At 36.6% G+C, this 26,253-nt stretch overlaps 1 protein-coding gene across 1 annotated transcript in view; it reads right to left on the reverse strand.

The window, feature by feature from the left end:
* Nucleotides 1-26,253, reverse strand: part of ARIH1 (ariadne RBR E3 ubiquitin protein ligase 1) — a 130,600-nt gene that overhangs the window by 42,792 nt on the left and 61,555 nt on the right. Inside the window, exon 3 of the mRNA XM_064267294.1 lies at nt 7,626-7,770. Coding sequence (XP_064123364.1) covers nt 7,626-7,770 — 145 coding nt within the window. The remainder of the gene's footprint in view (nt 1-7,625; nt 7,771-26,253) is intronic.

Consider the following 26,253-nt stretch of genomic DNA (forward strand, 5'->3'; position numbering starts at 1 on the left):
TTAAAGCTCTCATTTGTGCTTTAGAGTTACTACTGTCATTCGACCTCCTATGGGTAGTTCTTTAAAAGGGCGCAATGGTCAAGGCAAACATTATTGAGCTAAACTGTAGTTTAACTTAAAGATGACTTGAAGGAATAGTTTCAGTTCAAGGTTTTAATGTTGTCTCCAGGCAACAGATTTGGGAGTTCCTCTAATCATTTAGACTACCTCTTGTTTTTCCTACTACACTACTGCATTTACTATATACATCTTTGTGACCATACGAATATAAACCAAAACCAAACCCAGTGCCGTCGAGTCGATTCCGAATCACAGCGACCCTATAGGACAGAGTAGAACTGCCCCCATAGAGTTTCCAAGGAGCGCCTGGTGGATTCGAACTGTTGATCCTTTGGTTAGCAGCCGTAGCACTTAACCACTATGCCACCAGGGTCTTAGGACAATTTTTTGGAAGTGAAATAATAGCAGGTATACATACACAATTTGACAGAGATTACCAGCAATTTACACTGTGCAAGTGTGCTCAATTTCTCACACCCGTGGTGACACAGCATTACTGTCCAACTCCTCGATCTTTGCCAATCTAACAGGTGAAAAGTGACACTCCAGTAGCTTGGATTTGAATTTCTTTTATTATGAGTTAAACAGTGGAAAAAAGACTTACCCAAAACCCATTGCCATCGAGTCAATTCCCACTCATAGCGACCCTATAGAACAGAGTAGAACCGCCCCACAGAGTTTCCAAGGAGCACCTGGTGGATTCGAGCTGCCAACTTTTTGGTTAGCAGCTACAACACGTAACCACTACGCCACCAGAGTTTCCAGAAAAAAGACTTAAGACCCACATATTTCTTTTTGTGTACTTTTTTTTCACATTTCGCTTACTTTTCAGTGCATTTAAAAAAATTATTTAGGAGGGCTTTTTACATAATTCCACCACCCTTACGTCAACTTGTCAATTCTTGCATACTGCTCTAAGTGATGCCACCACCATTTCAAATACTAGCAAGGTAACCTATGGCAGACAAGTTCAGTGGAGCTTCCGGACTAAGTCAGACTAGGAAGAAAGGTCTGGCAATCTACTGCAAAAATTAGCCTATGAAAACTTTATTTATGATTCTCTTTTTATGTCCGATTCTCTTGCTTTGGACTTGAACATACTAGTGATTCTGAGGATAACATAAGATCAGGCAATGTTTTGTTCCATTAGAGTAACCATTAGAGTCAACTCAACAGCAGTTATCTATCTTTAGTGCTGTAATTTATGGCTTCTGATTGAATTTTAAGCTATGCCATATTTCCTTCCACTTATGTTTTTCTAATTATGATTTTTCTTAGGTGTTTATATTTTACATATATATATTCCATCTGAAATTAACTTTGATATAAGGTGTTACATAGGAATCTAACTTTCCATTCCAGATGGCTACCCAGTTGTTCTTATGCTATTTACTGAGTAATCTACCTGATTTAAAATGCCTCCTATATGATACAGTAATCTTTCATGCATATTTGACTCTATTCTGTTCCACTGATCTACCCGTTCATCTATCTGGTAGGTCCAGCTTCCATGTATTGTTCTTTTTCAGTATTTTCCTGACTATTCATTCTTCTACCTACCAAAATAGTTAAGTCATCCCTTTATTTCCCTTAGTATTTAAAGTGTTCTTCATATAGATCTTTCACATTTCTGGACAAGTTTATTCTTAGTTACTTTATTATTTTTGTGGCTCTTATAAACTGTATTTTTTAATTTCAATTTTATTTCATTATGTTTCCTAATTAGCTATTATTTGAAATACATTTATGAAATTTTTGATGGTACTCATGCTATTAGATGTAAGTAGTTAGGAAACAAAATTCTATCTACAGCATCTCAACTATACAGAAATACATCCAAGTTTTGAGGCTAGTTTTATGGATAGCATGACAGGTAAAATAAGTATCAAGTTTAAAAATGCTGTGCTATTCAGATTAACAATGATTCTAACTCATAGAACAAGTAAAAGTAAATATAAAGTCAATCTGAAAAACAAAAGAATCCATCCTCATTATTCCCTATCAATGAAACAGTTCTGGCATTAACTCATTACCAGATCAGAGAGACTGTATTTATTTGATTTTCATGGTAAGATTAATTACTTTTTGTATGGCCTTTCTAGCCATGGTCTTGTGACCCTCAGCCAGGTGACTGGGCAGGGTTGTGCAAGTAAGATAATTGTGGCCCACTCGAGGGACTGGTCAGTTCCGCCTTAAAAGAGAGCCAATTCCAAAGCACAGAAGAAACCCCACCACCACCAAAGAGGAAACCCACAGTAGAGACCCACAGGAGACAGTACAGTAGGTTTTCCAGCCCACGGAGTGAGAAAGCTCAGAGCCTTTCGGCAGAGACCAAGGGCCAGGGAGAAGTGTGCACCTGACCCACAAATTTGGGACTTGTCAGCCTCTACAACCGTGTGAGCCATTTCCCTTTCATGGTTTGTGACTTCTATGAGATGTTGCAGTGAATGAGGGAACCCAAAGACAGGATGCAGAGTGCCGAGGGAAGAGGGAGTAGTTGATGTTAGAGATGATGGAGTGGTACAGCAGGTTGGAAAAATTGGACATTTGGGGCATCTTTAACCTGTGCCTCATAGGAACCAGCTTTGTGCTGATCCTTATTAATTATTCATTCAATTTTCTAGACTAACAAGAAAGTACAAACATGGCAGAGTATTACTCATTCCAAAGTTAAAAACAAATACATCCTCATGTGCCTTATTGTTTTTTTCAAATAAGAATCCTTAAGACTGAGACTAATTTGTTGAAGATCACAATGGTTACCAAAAGTGATCGCTATAAGTAAAACCCTGACCTCTGTGGCTTCTGGTTCAAGGTCCATTACACTATTACATAAAAAGAAAGGTTTTTATTCTTTCAAGGCTCCTTTTCATCATTTTTTTCTAACTGAAGAAATAACAAGATGAAACAAAATAAGTTATGCACACATGTGTAAGGATAAAACAAAAACTAACCTGTGGTCTAGTGAAGTATATTTCATTGCAGTCAACAGTTGTGTCATTATCATGAGTAAGTTTGGGTATCTTCCTGTCTGTCTGATTTCCTTTTCCCTCATCTTCTGGCATGTGTGTTCCCTTTCTACCTTCTGCTCACCTATCTGGCTCCCTCGGCCTTTCTCTGACTCTGGGGATCAGATTATCTATTCATAAAACTTATCCCGAGGGGGGTGGGACGATAGAGAGAGTTGGAAGCTGGCAAAATTGTCACGAAAGGAGAGACTGGAAGGGCTGACTCATTAGGGGGAGAGCAAGTGGGAGTATGGAGTAAGGTGTATATAAACTTATATGTGACAGTTTGACTTGATTTGTAAATGTTCACTTGAAGCTCAATAAAAGTTAATAAAAAATTTAGGTACCTATTATGTGCCAGGTATTATATTGAGAGCTAGTGGCATGGCAGTGAACAAAATAAAAACTGCCTTGGCAAATTGGGGGGGGGGGGGGGGGACTTAGCCCTATTTATATCAGAAATAAATCCAACCAAGAAGATATTAAAAATATATAAAACATTATCTACAACAAAAATTAATGATTTGAAGAAAAGTAAAAGAACAACACATACTCTTATATTCCTTTATCTCCCCCACCTCACATACACAGTGATGTCAAATAGCAGAGAGAACATGAAGAATTATCTTTCCTCTATCACAGGTTGCCATATAATCCCTAAAGTTGAAGCCATTTTGTTTACAGCAATCTGGACATCAGTTTATTCATTTGTAAAATGGGAATTGGGCGAAGAAGATATGTGTTGGAACTAGATGTCTCCAAACTGTGTTCCCAGGACCACCAAAATCCCAAAGAGGGTGGGGTGAAACCATCTTCATAATCTTCAATTCTGCTGTTATGCCTTTATCTATTTTATATTTTGGATTTAGTTAAAAATGATTTTGGAAGAAAAATCTGAAAACCACTGGACCACATAGTTGACCTCTTGTTATTTTAAGTCACCTATCTCCCAGATTGGAAACCCTGGTGGCGTAGTGGTTAAGTGCTATAGCTGCTAACCAAAGAGTCGGCAGTTCGAATCCGCCAGGCGCTCCCTGGAAACTCTGTGGGGCAGTTCTACTCTGTCCTATAGGGTCGTTATGAGTCGGAATCGACTCAATGGCACTGGGTTTGGTTTTTTTGGTATCTCCCAGATTAAGCCAAATAATTTTATCCTTACCCGCTGCCATTAAAGTTGATTCCGACTCACAGGGACCCTACAGGACAGAGCAGAACTGCCCTTTAGGGTCTCCAAGGCTGTAAATCTTTATGGAAGCAGACTGCCACATCTTTTTCCCCTGAGCTGCTGGTTGGTTCGAACTGCCAACCTTAGCAGCTGAGCACTTAACCACTGTGCCACCACAAAGTAATACACAAGATATTATAGATCAAGCAACACTGCCTATTTGAGTGATGGGTTAGTACAGCTGGATCTAAAGCTACTTTGATTCAAAACATTATTTTTATCAGCTTTAAGAACTATAAACCAAACCCACTGCCATCAAGTTGATTCTGATTCAAAGAGACCCAAAAGGGTTTCTTTCCAAGGCTGTAAATCTCTATGGAAGCAGACTGCCAGATCTTTCTCCCGTGGAGCCTGCTGGTGGTTTTCAACCACTGGCCTTTTGGTTAGCAGTCGATCATTTTAACCACTGTCGTCACCAGGGCTCCTAGCAACACAAGTGAGGGGGGAAAAAAACCTATACATTTATAAAGAGCTCCAAATCTCAGGAAATTTTTAATGGACAGTCTACCCAGGATAGTTAACTCCAAGAGTGTTATAACTAACCTACCAAAAGCATTTATTTTAAAAAACTGTTCTCATGTGGCACTGTATAAATCTAAAACTGCTTTCTAGAAAAATATACTGAAGACACACATTAAATAAAAGGCAGTGTAAATGTCTGAAGAGAGTAGTGAAAGTTGATACATAAGAGTCACACAATATAAATGAAAAAACTACCCATTCAATTAACAAAGATAAGTTTCATGAAGGATTTCAGGCGACATTTACTTCTGAAACTGAAAAGGTTAAAATCACCCTCCTGTATTAGTCTAAAACGATGACAAAAGTCCTAGTTTCATCATGATTACATTTTTGATAATGCTCAGTACAGTTTTTCATAATTGCTTAATTTACACTACCTTGTCCTATATCACCTATATAGCCAAATTTCCTTTGAAAAAGTAGTTTCTTTGTATTTATTGCCTCTACTTCCTTTACCATCTCCACGTCAACCACTCTTCAGCCCAAGCACTTCAATTTCCCATCCCATCACATTACTTAACTTTCCAAGGTCACCAGTAAACTTAATTCCAAATTCACTTCTCATTTCTGTTTTCTGAAGTTTTTTAACAGTGCTCATCATCACTCCCCATTTTTTAAAGTATGTTATTCTTCCTTTGGTTTCTGGGTTGCTACATTTTCCTGGTTCACCTAACTGCTCTACTTAAGAGATTAATTAAAATGTCAATTTCTGTGGCAAGTCCTCCTTAATCCAAAACTGGATTAGATGTCCCGCCAACATGCTCCCACAGTATCACATCTTGCCATTCTTTTCTGAATATGTCTTTTACTTATTTGCCCAGCTATCTGTAAATTATTTGAAGGCAAGGGTTATGTTGTATTCTCTATTGTGTTCCTAACATCTAGAGTAGTACCTGGCGTCTTGAATGAATGAATAATAGATTCTCCATCACCAGTTAACAAATGCAAGGTAAAATTCATATTCCAAATCTTCTGTCATGATTTCAAGTCTAGCTTGTTGACACAGCTAGACAATACCAAGGGCACTCAGAAAGTTACAGGGTATTTGTAAGCAGCCAGCTGCAGCAGTCAAATTACAACTGAGACTCAAATCAAGGAGGAGCAGGAGGATTTAGGGTTTATGTCCTCAAACCAGCCTTCTCTGACAGCTCTTCACCATCAAATGGGGGTAAGTTCCCTTGTATTATGGCCTCATAGTGCTCTGTACTCCTTCACAGCACTTATCACATTAAAACCAAAATCCAGTGCTGGATTCTTAGGCTGGAAGAGATTTGAAAGAATATCTTATTCAATTCATTCATTTGAAAGCTGAAAGAAACTGAGATCCAAAGAGATTTAAAAATTTATCTACCCAAAGCCAAATATTTAGCATTAAGAGCTACAATCAGAACTTGGGCATTTGGAAATTTAGTTCAGCGCTTCATCTGCTAAATTAATTTAACTCGCTGATTTTTTTCTATTTCTGTAACAGTACTTAATTCTTTAAAAAAAAAAAAAATTCCTTACCTCTTTTCTACATATTTATGTATGTGAACAAATTAGCTCCCTTTCTTCAAATGGGTCTCTTTAGAGATAAACATATAAAACTCAAAGATAAACAATGAAAAACCTTCAATATTTAAATACATAAATATACTGCTGCCAAAGACCTGGTATATAATAATTATTAGAAAAATCTGCTGAACTATTAAAGCAGAGAATATAAACATGATAGTTACAATAATCACAGAAATACATTATTTCTTAGGTATCCTGAAACATCTTAAAGGGTGAATTGCAAGTAACCAAACACTTTTATAAGGAGCCCTGGTTGTGCAGTGGTTAAAGCGACTGACTGCTAACCAAAAGGTTGGCGGTTCAAAACCATAAGTGGCTCCGAGGGACAAAGATGTGGAGGTCTGCTTCCACAGAGATTTCAAAGCCTTGGAAACCCTACGGGTCGCTCTGAGTCAGAATCGAATCAATGGCAGTGGGTTCTGCTTTTGTGAACACGTTTATGCCACAAATATAATTTTCCTATGTTTAATAATAAAAAAGGCCTTCACAGGGAAATTACATTTAGTTGAGTCTAAAGTTTCTCTACTAGATGCTCCAAAGTAAATCATCTTAATTTAACACACTTTGAAAGATGCTTTTGCTGCTGTTGTTGGGTGTTGTTCAACCCTATGTATGACAGAACGAAACACTGCCCAGTCCTACACCATCCTCCCAATCTTTGCTATGTTTGAGCCCATTGTTGCAGCCACTGTGTCAATCCATCTCATTACTACATCCCATTTACTGAAGAAAAACACCAAATGGTCCTATTTCCTGCTCCAACTCTCTCCCCATATCCTATATTTAAGAATCTTCAATACAATGGATCTATGTAAGTGAAAATCTTTTCTTATGAAGAATCCTGAGAGCTCCTTCGTGAAATAGTACTACCTTTGTAAGTGTTTTGGGTATTTACCAAAAAAAAAAAAAAAAACAACCAAAACACCCTTAAGTTTTAAATCTATTTTAATTTGGATGAAAGACAATTCTACTCAGTGCCTAAGTATTACACAATTCTTCCCATGGTGGTAAAACAAACTTGGGAAAGATCTAGTTATGTAATGACAGACTGGGCAAGTTCCTGCTTTAAAAAACAAACAATGAGAACAGGACCCAAGCTTTTAGTCTTTCTCTTCCCTTATCTTCGATACCCTCATAGGTCACTGCTTTGCTAAAACCCCAGGCCTCCCAAATTTTTCTTTGTTTTAAATAATGAAAGTTGATTCACCCTCTGAAATAGAGCCAGTGCTAGCCTTAAACTACCAGATACTCACCGAGTTAGGGTAGTTCAAGTAGCAGATCTGACAAGGCATATCTTGTGCTGATGACCTTGTATTCATCTGGCGTGTTCGAGACTTTTTACTTGGATTAATTACATGACACTCAGCAAAGAGCTTCTCCAGGTTTCCATCAAAGTACCTGCATTATTTAAACAGAAAGGATGAGAGCCCAGCAATAGCACACTGTTAGAGCTCTCCCAAAACCTGATTTTCTACAGGGAACAGCAAGTATCTGAATTAAAAAAAAAAACAAGACTGTAACTTTTCTGCTCAAAGGAGTTGTACAGCTATCAAATTGTAGCAAACAGAAGTGTTTATATACGAAATTAGATTTTTTTTTTTTTTTGCTGTTTTGATTTTGTTTTTAAATACGAGTCCTGGCAAATTAAGCTATTAATATTATAACAGTACTACAATTAAAACTCACAGATGAAAACTGTGCTATCTCTAGTGGTAGATTATGAAGAATAATGGTATTTTAAAAGGCTAGGCTATATTTTATAGAAGTGAATTAATTTCATTAATAATTTTATTTAAACCAGTCAAAATACAGTTGAGAATGCTTTCTTAGTAACAAATCACTAAAAAGCATACCTTCACACGTCACTTAAAAAATGAGATTATTACATCTCATTCTATATAACAGACTTGCTTTTTAAATATTCTTTTGAAATAATTTTTAATTACTGGTAAACGGTGGGGGAAGGAATAAAATGTTTTTATATTATATAAATTATCTATATGCCAGCTTTACATAAAAGATTTATCTAAATATATAAAATTAGTTCAAGATCTAAGATATTAAAGTATCTTAGATATACTAAGTAGTAGCTACAGCAGTCTAATTAAACTACCAATTTCTTGACAGCAGATAGTGGTAAATACCAAGCACAATGCTTCCCATTAATCCAGATCAGACATGGTCCCTGGCCTCTTGAAATATCTTAAAATTATAAAAGGAAAAATTAATAGATATAAACATTTTCAATCTGAGAGTCAAAATAACCAGCAAAAAAGTTAATGCAGAGTCTGGTCAACTACTTTTTAGCTTGTAAACCCCAGGTTTCGATAACTATAATGTTTTTTATATATAAACAAGAGGTTCTCAAGTTCAAAAATAATCAATACTCAAAGATATTTTAAAGATGCTCTTGTTCAGGCTTTGTGTCCAAGCACTTACTGTATCTCTAGAAAATTATTCAAATGAGAACAAAGCACTCTCCTAAGGCTAGTATATTTTTATACCTACTTTGACTACAGTATATTTCAATGTAATCAAATGAGCAACCAAAATGTCATCACATTTTAAGAGGGGAACTCAAATACAGTCATGCAACACTTAACACCCACAATATGTTCTCTGAAATAGGACGTTATGTGATTTGGACAGTGTGCAAACACCACATTAGATACTTGACGAAGCTATATGGGACATCTTTTGTTTCACTTCCAAACTGATACTTCTTCTCTGCCTCTTGCTGGTGCTATCACTAGCACCACTTCTGCTGCATTTCGGAGCAAAGACGCACTTCATGGTGATATTTAAAAAAAAAAAAAAATGAAACAGAGATAATGCTATGACACTTAAGAGATGCACGGTACACGAGATTGGATGCTGCTACCTAGGAGTCTACGCATACACTGTTGTATGATAATCTTTTTGTTAAGTAGGGAAAGTTCACATTAAAATAATGAAAGAAAGTACAGTACGTAGATAAACCATTAACATAGGCATTTATTATGACTATCGAGACATATGTGTTATAGGTTATGTACGTACTTATCCATTATATGCCTGGCAGCACAATCACTTTGTATACACGAAACATAAGACAGATGTGTTACGTGTGGTAAGTTGTTGCATTCGCCACATCTGGTTATGGACACTACATCCCATTCTTCGATTGGGATTTCTGAACTCTATTATAACTTTTTTTTTTTTTTTTTAATTATAACCTTATGGGACCATGGACGTATATATGGTCAGACATTGCCTGAACTGATGTTATGTGATGCATGACTGTAAAGTTATCCCTAAATCACTGAGCTATTCAAAGTGTATCTAGAGCAGAAAATCAAATGCTTTCCTACTAATTATGAATCTGCGAAAACATAAGATGCCAAGTTTTATCTGAAAGCACAAGAAACTAATAATAAACAAGAATTCAACAGCTTGTTTTGATAAAAATATTCATGCTCACGAGAAGGAACAAGCTTCTGTCATGCAAAATTTGACTACACGAAACTAACAACTCCTAAAACTTGGGTAGACATTCTAGACAGCATTCTATGCATACACAGCTACACAGATATATGCATATAATTTTATATAAATAACAGCATACTCTACTTTTATAACCTATTTTTTTCACTGAACAACACATAACAGACATCTTTGTCAATGAACATAGGTCTATTTTTTTTTTTTTGTTACATAGTATTTTAATGTAGGTACATAACAACCTTACACTAAGCAGCACTCAGATGGTCCATATTTAAACTATTCTAGATTAAAATATCCTTGTGCATGTACCTGTTCACATATCTGGGAATATCTCCTCAGAGTATACTCTTAGAACTGTGATTAGAAAAAGCTTTTTGATATTTACCACCAAAATACCCCATACCATCCCACAAGATACTGATTTACATTATCACCAAATATCCTGAGTTTGGTTTTTCCCACCATCAAAGAGTTTGTAAATCTTTAAAAAATTTGGTCCACTTTAAAATATGGAACACTTTTTTGCTACCTTTAGCTCTCGGCTTAAACTTCGCTTCCTCAAATAAGCCTTCTCTGATAGCTTCTCACCCCCAAATTAGGTACGGTTCCCTTGTATTACAACCTCCTAGTACTGTTTTCTGTACTCCTTTACAGCACTTTTATCTCACTGAAACCAAAAGGCAGTTGCTGTCGAGTCAACCCTGACTCATGGCAAGCCCACGTGTCAGGGTAGAATTGTGCTCCACTGGGTTTTCAATGGCTGATTTTTCAGAAGTAGATTGCCAGGCTGTTCTTCTGAGGTGTCTCTGGGTAGATGCCAACTTCCAACCTTTCTGTTAGCAGTTGGTACCACGTGAGGACTCCATTTATCACATTAGCTCTGTAATCACTGTTTGTCTTTTTCACTAGAATGTAAATTCCATGAGGAATATTTTATTGCTCTAGCCCTAGTGTACAGAAGCATCTTATTATAAGCACTCAGATTTCTTGTTAAAAGAGTAACCAATTAATCTCTCACTGATCTTAAATACTTTCTTTACCATGTATCAATTTTCCATAGTCACGAGTTTATTTTTTCAGACTTTCCATTCTAACTCTATTGCTTTGCCTATTCTCGTAGCTTTCAAGAAATTTTCAATACTTGACAAGGATTGCTTTATTGTTCTTTTATATAATCTCCCTGGCTATTCTTCCACGTTGTTTTTCAAGTTAATGTAAAATCATCTTGATAAAGTAAAATCCTACTTGAACTTTCACTGCAATTATATTAATAATACATTGATTGAAGGGAAAACTGACCTCTTTATAATACAATGAAACCTGTGAGAGCCGGAACTCAACAGGACATCCTTGTTTTTCCAGGTCTTGCAAGTTTTCCACCTTTGAAAGGGTGCAGTCTTAACACTTTTCTATCACTCACTATTAGTGGAAAATATTTTTGAGTTTTCCTTCTCTGATAGGTTTCCGCCTTAGACAGGTTCTGGCTTTCGCAGTTTTTACTGTACTGTCCTCCTAGCCAAGAACAAAGCTTCCCCCCCCCCCCCCCAGTTTTCTTAATTTCTCAGTCGTACTTTGTCTCTCAATAGCTACTTTGCATTATGTGAGTCCTGCACAAGTCTCAGTCAGGTTATTTTCATGTATTTTAAGGTCTTTTATTGTCAACCTGAATTCCTTGCTTTATGTATATTTCTTAAAGACAGCATATACTGGAGTTTATAGTTCTTGATTCATTCTAGAAGTCACCAAAAGAACTTTCAAACAGTGCCCAGGCAAAGAGAGTGGGAGTTAAGAATCCTTCATATTCTCGGGCACAGCAGGCCTCTTGCTGCTGTTCTTGTGAGGTGTTGTGGAATTGAAAATCTTTTTTTCTTAAAGTCCTATTCAGAAGAAATGTTTTTTTGTTTTGTTTTTATTTTCATATATGAAATGGTCTGTCTACTCTGACCTTTTCTGGAAGAGACTGATAACTAGTTTGACCAGGAGTTGCCTATGTAACTTTCACTCAATACTTAAACCTATTTCTTAATTTATCAACTTTTAATAATATACTGATTGTTCCATGTTATACAACCCTACATTTACCCTTTCAGTTTTGGCTGGAACTTCCTAGAGCTTTTCACTTTATGTAATTTTTTCACAAATTACATTTTTACATCAGGTAGTTTTTTTTTTTTTTTTTCAAGAATGATAAAAACCACTTATTGTTTCCTAAACTTGATTACCCCTCAATTACTTAGACATAGTTCTAAAGTTTAAATGTATTGAAATGTTAGTTTTGGCCAAGGTTATCTCACCCCTCAATATTCCACATATAGACCGTGTTCTTATATTTTCTTCTGGTACCTGTTTTTATTGAGGAAACGTCTGTGATCAAAATAATTTTTCTCATTTTATAATTCAAATCCCTCTCCTTCTGGCATATACACATTAAAGAAAAAAAAAAAAACCCACTGCTGTTGAGTTGTTTACTACTCATATAGACTCCATGTAGACCCCGTGGGTTTCCAAGGCTGTGAACCTCTGTGGAACCAGACTGCCGTATCTTTCTCCTGTGAAGCTGCTGGTGGTTTCGGGCTGCTGGCCTTTCATTTAGCGATCGATCATTTTAACTACTGCACCACCAGGATTCCCTTTATACACACACGCACACACGTACAAAATAAAATTGGCATAGCAGCACTTACAACAGTACCGAATGGGGGAAGGCGTGGCTGGAAAACAAGCATAGAAAGCGTGCATTATCTGCATAAAACCTCAGTACTTCAGCATCCTTTACTTATTAAGACTGTCCTGCTGATTTGTACCCAGTCTTTGTTAATTTGTCTTCCATATCTACTATATGCTAATTCCTTCTTTATCCGTCATCTGTCTCCGCATCTGTTTTCCAAAATGTGTATTCTGTTTCTTGCTACTGTCGATGTGGTGTTAAGTTCTACAAGATTAATATTGGTCTCCTATTTTTTTTTAAGTTCGGTCAGCTTCCTTTTTCACTTGTTTTATTGGTTCAACTTGGATCTCTCATCTCATAGTCCACATTCACTTTAATTTCTTTAAGAGAACAAAGGCTCTGTTAATTATTTTCTGATTGTGATTTTATTCAGGCCTACTATGCCCAAGAATACAAGCGGATTCTTACCCATTCTGTTCACCTGAGCACTATTTTAACGTTCCTGCAGTTCACTGGCTTTGCTGTATATCCCTGCTTGTGAAAAACTGACCACAATGAAGCCTTGCAGTTTAGGCACCTTGTTTAATGAGTTAACCCTTTTGTGCCCAGCAGTACATACATACAGTGACCATGAACTTTTTCAGTTTCTGCTGTTTACTGGGAAGCTGCTGGATCACTGATAGTGCGTGCTGCTGCAAGGCAAGGGCTTTTATGACTGTTTGAAACTGAAGAAATAGGCGTGAGCGGCAAATTACTGTTTACAGGGTATTGTACGAGGTGTCTGAATATTTGGTAAGAAAGTAGCAATTTTGAAAATTTATATTTGTTACATTAATGTACCAATAGACCCTGGTGGGCACTCTGGGGTATAATCAGTGGTACTTCATATGTACCACTGAACATTTACAGTAGGCTTATGCAAGGAGGCAAAAAAAACAAAACAAAACAAAAAACCATACTGCCTACCAAAAGCTCAGACACTCAATGATTCAGCATGCTTCCCTTAATGAAAACACATGGCATCAACAAAAATTCAAGCAGAAAATAACTGGGTCACCAAAGGGTTAACATATTTCTCTCTGCCACAATGACTTTGGTAGACAGCTGCAAAGCTCATCCTCAGATATTGCTTCCCTCTTTTCCTCCAAACCTGCCCCTCCTTTTGAGGAAATCATACTGATGAAAAAGAAAAAACAAAAACGGAATGGCAGTGTGGTTTCTCCATTACTCCTGCCTTTCCTCAGTGGCAGAAGGGCACCCATTTCACATATGGCCTAGATTTCTCTAAGATTGTTAGAGGAAAAAAAAAAAAAAGATTGTTAGAAGGATACCTGAGAGGTTTCTCAGTAGATTACAAATTCACCGCTCTCTCTAAGGTTCTTTTCAGTTCATTCAGTATGTTTACAGAAATACAGTTAAGTAAACTGGCACTTTATCTGCCAACTTTCCTGAATATCAAGATATTTTTTAAAAAAACTTATTTTATTTCTGCTGTTGAGAATATACACAGCAAAACCAAAAAACCAAAACCACTGCCGTCGAGTCGATTCCGACTCATAGCGACCCTAGAGGGCAGAGTAGAACTGCCCCACAGAGTTTCCAAGGAGCGCCAGGCGGATTTGAAGTGTCGACCTCTTGGTTAACAGCCATAGCACTTAACCACTACGCCACCAGGGTTTTCATACACAGCAAAACATACATCAACTCAACAGTTTCTGTATATACAATTTAGTGACACTGATTAGTCTTTGAGTTGCGTAACCATTCTCACCCTCCTTTTCTGAGTTGTTCCTCCCCCATTAAGATAAACTCACTGCCCCCTAAGGTTTCTATCTTTCAAGTTGTTGTCGTCAGTTTGATCCCATATAGATAGTTCTTAAAAGAGCATAATGCTCAAGGCAGACTTTTTTTTTTAACTAGGTACGCTAAACTATTATTTGGTTTTAAGACGACTTCAGGGAATATTTTTGGTTTAAGGCGTAAAGATTATCTTGGGGCAACAGTTTTGGGGGTTTATCTGAATAGATCTTAATTTTTCGTTTTACTTGACTAGTTACCCAGAAGCATACTGTCTTAGTCATCTAGTGCTGCTATAACAGAAATACCAAAATTTAAAGATGGCCTTAACACAGAGAAATGTATTGTCTCACAATCTAGGAGGCTACAAGTCCAAATTCAGGGCGTCAGCTTCAGGAGAAGGCTTTCTCTGTCGGCTCTGGAGGAAGGTCCTTGTCAATCTTTCCTTGGTCTGGGAGCATCTCCGTGTAGGAACTCCAAGTCCAAAGGACGCGCTCTGCTCCGGGTGCTGCTTTCTTGGCGGTATGAGGTCCCCGTGTCTCTCTGCTTGCTTCTCTCTCTTGTATCTCTAAAGAGACTGGCTTAAGACACTATCTGATCTTGTAGAGCTCATCAATTTAACTGCCGCTAACCCATCTCATTGTATCACAGTGATAGGATTTACAACACACAGGGAAATCACATCAGATGACAAAATGGTAGACAATCATACAATACTGAGAATCATGACCTAGCCAAGTTGACAGATATTTTTGGGAAACACAATTCAATCCATGACATACGTCAAATACATGAATTAAATTTCAAGGCAGGAACATAGTTACAGCCTAAAGACTCTGTCTGGCCTGGAGGGAGGGGAGATATGGGTAGTAGGAACACCAATGGCTAGTGTTTCTTTCTGAATTCAGAGTGACCATGGCATTATTGTTTGCCTTATCAACATTTAATTTTGCCATTAGGAGTTTATCTTAAAAACCACTAGGGCTTCATACTTAACAAAAACATCACTGCTAGAAGAGTAATAATTCGCAATTCTCAGAATATTATCAGAAGAACAAAAATGTTAAGTCAATTTAAAGTTATCTGGTGGCTTTTCTACTCCATATCCTTGGCCTATCAGAGAGCTCAGTCCTATGGTTCTTTAAAGCTCCATTATATGTTTATTGATAACAAGTCAACTATCTATTGCTATAAGCATTTATCTATTGTTATAAGCAAAAATGGAGCCCTGGTGCCGCAATGGTTAAGAGCTCAGCTGTTAACCAAAAGGTGGGCAGTTCAAATCCACCAGCTGCTCCTTAGAAACCCTATGGGGCTGTTCAGCTCTGTCCTACAGGGCCACTATAGTTGGAATGGAACTGATGGCCATGATTTTTATAAGCAAAGATAGAGATGTGTGTATAAAACTCATAAAAGTATATGTATTCATATATAAGCACACATATACACAAACTTTTACCTCTAAATAATCAAATCATCTTTGTTTCAACATTCTCAAATGGTAATTTATGACTACCAGATTTCAATTTCAAAAGAAAAAAAAGTGTCGCAATTACTCCGAATCTTAATTTTAGTTCTGACTAAGCAATGAAAAAGATCTGTGACACCAACATCACTCTGAGGAATTGCCATTTCAACTATCCTCTGGCTCATTAACCTGTTTCTGCTTACTAATGATGTAGTTTTTTCACTTTTAAAAGGATAAATTTAAATAAAACCATTAAAGGAGCAAAGAAATAGCTTAAAATTCATTTAAATCATATACATGACTGAGAACTGCCATTAAATAAAAAAAAAAAAGGCTAGTCATAAAAATGATAGTCCTAAGACAGCAGTATAGAACGAGAGAGCAGCCCACCAGAGGAGAAGGCTTCTCTCGCCTTTACAGACAGACATTTGCTTCTGAGATTAATCCTCATCTTCCATACTAAGAAGCCAGTATAGTAAGGTACACTAGTATGAGCAACTTATTAAGAAGCACTGAACTGAACAGCTGTCTCTTCTGGGGAGTGGGACTGGAACTAAGGGTCTGGAGTACTCCATTTCATTTGTAATCCCTGTACTGCTTGTTTTTAAAAACCTATGAATGTTTTACTCTGATAAAAATTAAAATATAAGAAGAGTTCCTGAAATACAACATGAATTTTCCACAACTTAAACTGAAAACTTTACGATTTTTAAAGGTATACTTTCAAAAGAAGTACTAAAACTCAAGTGTAAGATAAGTGGCATACCTATGCATCTCTATTAGGTAAAGTTCAGAATTCCAGGAAAACAAAATCTATCCTAAGGATTTAGGGATAGGAAACAATTTTGTCTAAGGAAGGCTTTGGGCCCTCATAAGGAAAAAGATCTCATGAAGACTTATACGTGTCTTTAAGAATTTGCCTTAATAAAAATTTGGGTTTTTTTATAAAATACTAATCACTAAAAACTAAACCAAGTTTGCATTTTAAAATAAATATATTCTGTATCATTTATCACTAAATAAATATACTGCTCAAGTATTTTAAGAAAAGAAAAAGCAGGATATTTTTTGAAATTATAGGATTTTCCCCCTGTGGAACTCAACCTAATAAAAACAACATTATGATAAAATCTCCTAAGCTTGCTTATTGCTAAACAAGGCTACTTAACAAAAAAGCTACTAATTAATACTACTTTCAAGCTGCACTACAAAAATCATATAATTTTGGAGAATTTTTCTACCATTTATTCCTCCATATCTTAACCTTCTTGGTTCTGAGCCACTACAAAGGCAGGTGGACTAAAAAACTGACCATAGTGAAATACCCAAACAAAACCAAACGCACTGCCATCGAGTTGATTTTGACTCATGGAGACCCTACAGGACAGAGTAAAAGTGCTCCACGCAGCTTCCAAGACTGTGAATCTTTACAGAAGCAGACTGCCACATCTTTCTCCCATGAAGCAGAAGGTAGGTTTGAACCAGCAACCTCTGGTTAGCAGGTGGGTGCTTAACCACCTCACCACCAGGGCTCCTACAGTGAAACACACATAAGATGAATACTTTTAAACTTGAATTAGCAAAATTATAACAGAAACACAATAAACTAAACTAGAAAAAAAGAAAAGTCTTTTTTGAGGGTTAAGATTTTATTAATCTTTATATGAGCTTTCAGGGCAGATCTAAAACTATAAAGCACATCTTAAAAAGAAGTTAATGACTGGTCCCTTCCTAACAGAGTAGATATGCTGGTTTTACAGGGTATAACAACTATGGTGGCACAGTGGTTAAGAGCTTGGCTGCTAACCAAAAGGGTGGCAGTTCAAATCCACTAGTTGTTCCTTGGAAACCCTATGGGACAGTTCTATTCTGTCCTATAGGGTCACCATGAGTTGGAACTGACTCAATGGCACCTAACAACAGCAGCTATGCTGAGATACCCATGGTGTCATCTTTACTGGTAGCTGTCCATGTTCTCTAGCTTGATTTTAATTCTTTCAATTTTACAAGTTGTTCTAACACAGAGATTCTTAACCTGAGGTTCCTGGGCCCTCAGTAACTGTACAGTGTCTATAACGTTATAGCTTACTTACAAGTGTTCATTTGCTCCCTTGGGGAAAAGGGACAAAGGATTTTTACTTTCTCAAAAGAGCCTATGGCCTCCAAAATGACAAAAATCACTACCATTTTTCTGAAAACTATTTTTACCTCTCTTGAAGAAAACAAAAACAGTGGTTTTTGTACCTTCTGTCCAAATACGTGCATACAAGGGAAGTCTACACTCTCTCTACTCTGCTCAATGGTCTTTTTCTCCTGTGACACACCAGCAGCACTAAGAAATAAAATAATTACTACTTGTGATTCACACAATAGTGGAACGGATTCCCATTAATGAGAAAAATGATTTCTTCTAGTACATAAAAATAAATGTTATTTTATTATTTTGATAATGGTTTTTCAATATATTTAAGCCCTCAGGTTATAACTGTTGTCAGCCTATAAATCAAACATACAAAATCTAGCTATGCTAAAACTAAGACTAAGCAATCAAAACACAAAGCAACAGATGATTAAGTGCCATTTTATACAGCTCACTTACATACTCTGTAACTAGAATGTAGGAATTATGCTTGTTAATGGTGATATTAACTGCTGTGAAGGAAAGAAACGAACACCTGCATGCAACATGACATGAGATGAACACCGAATCTGCAAGAGGTAGGAAGAGAATGCTAGGGAAGCACAGTAAATACCAAGTAACTTAACTTCAAGATGCCAAAACAACTAAATAGTAAATACAACAAGAATTCAGAGAATAGGGAGATTAAAGGGACACCAAATAAACTGACTGTAATGTACAGCATTGTATATGATGTCTGTGACCGCAACCCCAGAATAAAATAGTATTGATGGTCTCTGAATTTGAGATCAGGGCCTGAAGAGTTGAGAACATTCAAAGAAGTGTTAAGAAGAAAGGAGTAGGTATGGACATACCGGATGGAATGAAGTATAGAAAGTTTTCCAAGTTGGCTCGTGGAGTTTTGATGAACCACAAAGGTAGTGGAAGCTGATGTGACAGATGAGAGCGAAGTTTAGGACAGACATAAAAAAGACTGCTACGATACTTATGCTGAATCAGAGCAATACTAGAGCCTAGGAGGGCAGCGCGGAAGCTTTCTTGGTAAAAAGTCAGATTTACTTGCAGGTGCCAAAGTCACTATAAATTCTACTATCCAAAAAACAGTTGGATCTTCCCTTTTAAGACTGTTCCTTTCCTATGTCTGTGTGTGTGTTCAAAAAATATTTTTATTATGAAATTACACAATTGTAGAAAAGTACATAAACAAGCAGTTTACAAATTGTTATAAATTAAATACCAATATACAACCACTACCCAAGACAGGAAATACACTACTACTAGTACCCCAGAAGCCTCTTCTCAGTAATAAGCCCCTATGCCCGCAAGAAATAATCAATACCTGTTTTTCTTTTTAGTTTTACCAACTAAGTAGACATCTCTAACAATAAAGCTTAGTTTTACCTTTTTTTTTTAGTGTTATGTGAGCAGAACCGTTTTGGATCTTTCACTCAGTATGTTTTAAAGATTCATATCACTTGTTGGTTATTAACCTAATTCACTTTTTTGTTGTTGCTGAGCAGTTATTATATATATATGTATATACCACAATTATCTATCTAGTCTAATAGTGATGGACATTTAGGCTGCTTACAAGTTGAAGTTATTATGATAACGTAGCTATCAATATGCTTTTTAATAAAACTTTCAATGTAGATGTGCCCATATTTCTATTGGGTATCTGTTATGGATTGAATTATGTTCCACTAAAATGTGCTGTAAATTTTAACCTCTATGCCTGTGGTATAATCCCATTTGGGAATGAGTTGTATTTCTTATGTTAATGAGGCATAATTAGCATAGGGTATACCTTCTGTCAATCTCTTTTCACACAGGTGCCAAGATACATGGAGATCTTCAAGGAATCAAGCGGCAGAAGCTGAAAAGACAAGGACTTTCTTGCCAGAGCCGAAGAGAGAAAAAGCCTTCCCCTACAGCTGGCACCCTGAATATGGACTTCTAGCCTCCTGAACTATGAGAAAATAAATTTGTTTATTAAAGCCATCCACTTACTGTATTTCTGTTATAGTAGCACTGGATAACTAAGACACGTATATATTTAAGAGGGGAGTTACCAGGTAACAGATATGTGTGTAAAGAAATACAATTCATTCTTTATATCTTTCCAAAATCATTTATTTTTTAAACCATTTATCTTTGTTAGACTCCTTTGAATTTTCTATGCATATAATCACATCACTAGGAGTCCTTGGGTGGCATAAACCATTAAGTGCTAGACTACTAGTTGAAAGGCTGGTGGTTCAAAGCTACCCAGAATTGCCTCAGAAGACAGGTCTGGCAACTTGCTTCTGAAAGGCCGCGGCCTTGCAAACCCTATGGAGTAGCAGCTCTACTCTGCACACATGGGGTCGCCATGAGTCGGAACTGACTTAACGGCAACTGACAACAAGAACAATTACATCACCAGTGAATCTTAACAGTTTAGCATCTCCCTTACAACCTTTACACTTTATTTTTCTTATTTGGTATACTACTGCCTAGCATCATCTACAATATAATGTGAACAGAAGTGGATATAGACAACATACATGTCTTGAGCTCTATCTAAAAGGAAAATCTTTTCAACATTTCAACATAAACTATGATATCTCCTAAAGATGTTTTATAAATTTCTGTCCAGCTTCTGAACTGTTTTTTTTTTTCTTTAATCACAAATGATTGCTGATTTTTAGCAAATGTTCCTTCTACATCTATTTGAAATGTTTTTCTCCATTAATTTGTTCAAGTGACCAATCACATTGAATTTTTTCAGGTTTAACCAAAAAACTAGCATTCCTGGGATAAACCTCAGTTGGTCATACAGGCTCATTATCCTTTTTATGCATATGAAGTTAAATTTTCTAATATTTTAAGCTTTTCTGAAGGCAGGCATCTGTGTACATGAGAGAAACTGACTTGTAATTTACATTTTGGTGTCAAGGTTTAACAGCCTCATGAAGTCACGGTCCATAGTGACATTCTTTTTCATTCCTTATATTGGCTGATTGTGCCTTTTCTCTTTCTTGTTCAGTCTTACCAGTATTGATGTCTTTTCAATGAAACATCTTTTGGCTTCTTAGACCCCTCTACTTTGTTTTCTGTTTTATTAATTTATGCTTTTTGTTATTTCCTTCCTTGTATTTTCTCTGCATTCGTTTCGTTGTTCTTTTTCTAACTTGAGACTTCTCATTACTTGAGATTTTTTAAGAACGCTTGGTTCATTAATTTCCTTATATGTGCATTTAAGGCTATAAATTGCACAACTTAAGCTGCATTCCATAAATTTCTCCACCCCACATTCAAACAGTTGCATAAATAGCCGTTATGAATATTTGAAACTTTCACCAACACTGACAAAACTTAAAATACAACACTGACTTAAAATAGAAAGACATGAAAGCTAGGGACACTATAAAACCTTTTATATTAATAAAAACTATTATTTATTAATACACTTTTCATGAACACAGCATTCCAGCTTGGCAAGTATTTTCTTTCAACCCACTGAAATATCCTAAATCACTTCCTTTGTTACTGTTAAGGAGTAAGCTGTCAGTCACTCTTTTGAAAATAAGCTACTCCTCACTTATCAACTATCTTGATATTCAACATTTTGCATGGACGACAATAGTAAAAAACCTACTATCTGACTATTCTGAGCAGTAACGATATACGTTTGGCCAGTAACAAGTGCCAAGGTGCAAAGGGTAATGATGACTGTGGCAGTTAAGGTTATGTGTCAACCTGGCTGGGCCACGATTCTCAGTGGTTTGGCAGTTATGAAATGATGTAATATGACAGTTGTATCATAATGTAGTCATCTTCCATTTTGTGATCTGATGTGGTCATCCTCCATTTACACATTAAAACTGATTTTTGCCTAACAACTGAATCTTTGGAACCTAACCATGTCAATAAGTGAGGAGAGGGTGTAATCATTCTTGTTATCTCTACCTGCTTTTAAGATTTTTTTTTTTGCCATTTTAATATATTTTTAAAAGGTGGATTTCTCTTTACTGTACCTCATCAAATATAAAATGTTTTCATACTGACACTTTCATGATCTTACCAGGAGGTGAGATGGGAACTCTTTCACATAAGTAAGTCACAATTTCGATCTTGCTGGACTGTAATGTGCATCAAAAATTAAAGATGTATCCAGATTTCAGAGACATCGAAATGTGATCTTAGAATCAATAGGTATTTATTATACATGGTAACTGTTAGGTTTCTGAAATCTCTGGCACTGATGTTTCTTACCAATATGGCAAATTATCAACCATTATATCTTCAAATACTGCCTCTACCCTATTCTTTTCTCAGCCTCTTATGGCTCAATGATACCCTGCGTCATATCCTCTGTACTTCTTAACCTCTTTTCTGTATTTTCTATCTTGTAGTCTGTGTGCTTAATTCTGGATAGTTTTTTTGACCTTGTTCACTAAACCTCTCTTTAACTTTGTTCAATCTGCTCATTTACTGAATTAATTTTGCTTATTTAGTTTTAGAAATTCTAACTGGTTCTTTTTAATACCTGTATGACAGCTCATACTTTCCAGTTCCCTGCTGAGAGCATACCTGTTTTAATCTGAGTCTGACAATTCTAATACCTGGAGTCCCACGTTAGTATGGTTTAACTAGAAAGACAACGTGAGAAAAGCAGTTTGAGGCTTTAGGCAATGTTCTTTCCACAGAGAAGATTCACATTTGCGTCTGTCAAGTACCTGGATACAATGTAACAGTCTAACCTTCTCCAATAAAACACAAACCCACTGCCTTCTAGTTGATTCTGACTCAGCCACGCTATAGGACAGAGCAGAACTACCCCACAGGGTTCCCAAGGAGTGCCTGGTGGATTCTAACTGCCGATGTTTGGTTAACAGCAATAGCTCTTAACCATTACTCCATGAGGGTTTCCACATATAACAATCTAAAAAATGTAACAATCTAGGACCATATTAATCTAAGTTTATGACTTGAGGCTTTCTGGGCTCCCTGGATGGCACAAAGACCGTCTTCACTTTTTACAAGAGCCGATTTACCCAATCCTCACTCTTGGTGAGGCCGGGACTTCAACTACTCTTTTATCTCTAACCAAAGGGCCAACAAAAATGATAGCTCAGTTTCTGATCTATCTCTTCAAGATTATTAGATATTTCCAGGATAAAACATCATGGAATGCTTCGCTCACTTCTCTAGATTCTCTCATGCCCTGACCCTGTAATTCCTGTCTTATTGATTCTTTGATTTCATTATACCTCTTCCGTTGTCTGTACTGGAAGGATTGGTACAAATTACCAGAAGCTTCCCAGAGTCCCTTGTTTTCTGTGTCTCGGTTAAAATTCCACATCCACATCTCTTCCTTCTATCCATGACTTTCAAATTCGCTGTCATGATCCTAAATTGAATCACATTTTCCTTTTACCTGGATTATTAAAATAGCTTCCCAACTGGTCTCCGTACCTCTAGTCTATCCCCCACCTTTCAATTAGCCCATAGTGCTACTAGATTGGTTTTTTTCCCCCTCAAAGTAATTCTCTTACATCACATTTCTTCAAAAAAGAACTTCGAGGGTTCCCCACTGTATAGAAAAAAAATCCAAAGTCATTTGCCTAGAATCCAAGGTCTTTACTGTGTTTCCTATTAAACATTTCCAACCATTTCCCCCTCTATTCTTCATGTAATCACTGACTCAGCCACTCTAAGTCTGATTGGAACCCTGTTGGCATAGTGGTTAAGAGCTTGTCTCCTAACCAAAAGGTCGCTGTTCAAACATATATTCCTTAAGCATCCTCCCCAACTTTGTTCTATTTTCTGAACCTGAAATGCCCAGGTACCCACATATTGCTACCCTTCCATGTTCACTTCAAATGCTATCTCATCAATAAATCCTTTCCTACCTTTTATGCGTTCCCATAAAGCTTTATCTCTAAGTACCCTGGAATAAAAACTATTTATGACACACTTTTTGTGTGTACCTCTTTATCATCAAACACATTGCTCAATGTCTTATACATAGATGATATTCAAAAACATTCTTGAACTTTATTAAGTAATGAGAGCCTAGAAACTAGAGGCATTAGAGAGACTACAGTCAACAGAATGTATAAAAGAAAAATCAAGACTTCTGGTTTGCGGTCTTATGTGTTAAAAAGCCTGAGAGTCCTCACTCCCATTCCCAACAGAAAAAAGCTGAACTGAAAATCAACAACTCTTCTTAGATCCATCAGGTAACTGAGGTCAAAGGGCAAACCTCTGCCCTCAAACTTGGAGAGAGGTATTATCCAGAATCAGGGTTCACTGAAAGCAGAAGCCCAGGAACAGAAACCATCGCTGGAGCCAGCACTGGTGAAACACTTAAATGTCTTTGGTGTTACTAATTGCTGGAGGCCCAGTGTGGACTAGCTTGAGAGTTAAAAACTCTTGAGGGGTCATTTAGTTTACAACCAAGTGCCACTCCAAGTTGTCAGGGTCAAAGAAAAATCCCCTCCTGCTTCCAGAAGAGGAAAGAGAAATTTAACTTTAAAAACAAATTTTATTTGTTGGTGTTGTTAAGAACATAAACAGAACATACACCAATTCAACAGACAAGTAACCATTTTTAATATGTGCAGAGGATTCTGTATTCCTTAAAAAAAAAAAAAAAAAGGGCTTAACCTCAAAGGAAACTGTTATACCAGAGCCCAACTGTACTTGGCATAAATAGTTAAGCATTTGACTACTAACTGAAAGACTGGCAGTTTAAATCCACCTAGAAGCACTTCAGAAGAAAGGCCCGGTGATCTCTACTTCCAAAAGATGACAGCCATTGAAAAACCTATGCAGGACAGTTCTACTCTGACATACATGGGGTCCGCCACAGTGTCAGAACTGACTCCATGGCAAATGCCTTAGTTTTTTTTGGTAACCAACTAGTATCAGAAATGAAAGAAGAGCCATCACTATTTACCCAATGGAAATAAAAAAGAAAACACAGAAATATTATGGATAACTCTAGGTTCATAAGTTTGATAAATTAGAAAAAAATGGGCCCATTCCGTGAAAGACACAATCTTCTAAAATTTACACAAGAAGAAATAGTTAAAATAGCTAAATGTCTGACTCCACTGTGCATGAGGTTGCCATGACTCAAGGGCCAACTCAATGGAAGCTAACAGCAACAAACCTGTTAAAGAAATTGAATCTGCAAAGCAGAAAGCAACAGGCCCTACATGGTTTCACTGATCAATTCCACCAAGCATTTAAGAAAGAAATGATACCAGCTGCCTACAATCTCTTTCAGAAGTAGTATTTCTTAACTCATTATGCAAGGCCAGTATTACCTTAATACTAAAACCAAACAAAGACATCACAGTAAAGGAAAACTACAGACTGCTATCTCCCATGAAGATAGATGCAAAAATGCTCACCAATATTTGCAAATTGAATCCATTATGTTTACAGGAAATATACACCACAACCAAGTGAGATTTATTAAAGGTAAGCAAGCCTGGTTCACCACTAGAAAATCAATTAATCCAGTCCATCACATCAACAGGGTAAGAAGAAAAATCATATGATCACATCAATAGATGCAGAAAAACCATTTGACAAAATCCATTCATGATAAAAACTCTCAGCAACCTAGAATAGAGGGAAACTTCCTCAACTTGATAAAGAACACCTTTAAAAAACCTACAACATCATGCTTAATGCTGAGAAATGAGATGTTCTCCCCCTATGGTTTAGAATAAGGCAAAGATGTCCTCGCTAACAACTCCTATGCAACGTTATACCGGAAACCGTAACTGATGCAATAAAACACGTACAGATTGAACAACTGGAATTTGAAATGAAAACACAAACCACTGTTTACATTCACACCAAAAAGAAAAAAAAATGCTTAAATATAAATTTAACAAAATATGTACAAGAGCTACATGAGGAAACTACAAACTTGTGCTGAAAGAAATCAAAGAAGATCTAAAGAGATGGAGAGATATTCCATGTTAATCAGCAGGAAGACTCAATATTATTCTCAACTAAAAGAATCTTAAATGAATATTGCTAAGTGAAAGAAATTAGTCTAAAAAGCCAAATACTGTATGTATGATTTCGAATATATGACAGTCTCATTAGGAACGAATGAGAGCTTTAATTGCTCCACAGTCTCCCCAGGATTTGATGCTGTCAGTGTTCTGAATTTCAGCCATTCTCTTAAGTGTGTAGTAGTATCTATTTTTTCGCCCCAAAAAGGAAATCAACTTTAATTTTCTTTTCATCAAAGTTCCCTTCACACATCAGTCAATAAAATACCTCCTCCATTTCTTTCTAATTTCCCCCAAGCGG

Source organism: Loxodonta africana, chromosome 13 (genome assembly GCF_030014295.1).
Source record: "Loxodonta africana isolate mLoxAfr1 chromosome 13, mLoxAfr1.hap2, whole genome shotgun sequence".
In the NCBI taxonomy this organism is placed as follows: domain Eukaryota; kingdom Metazoa; phylum Chordata; class Mammalia; order Proboscidea; family Elephantidae; genus Loxodonta; species Loxodonta africana.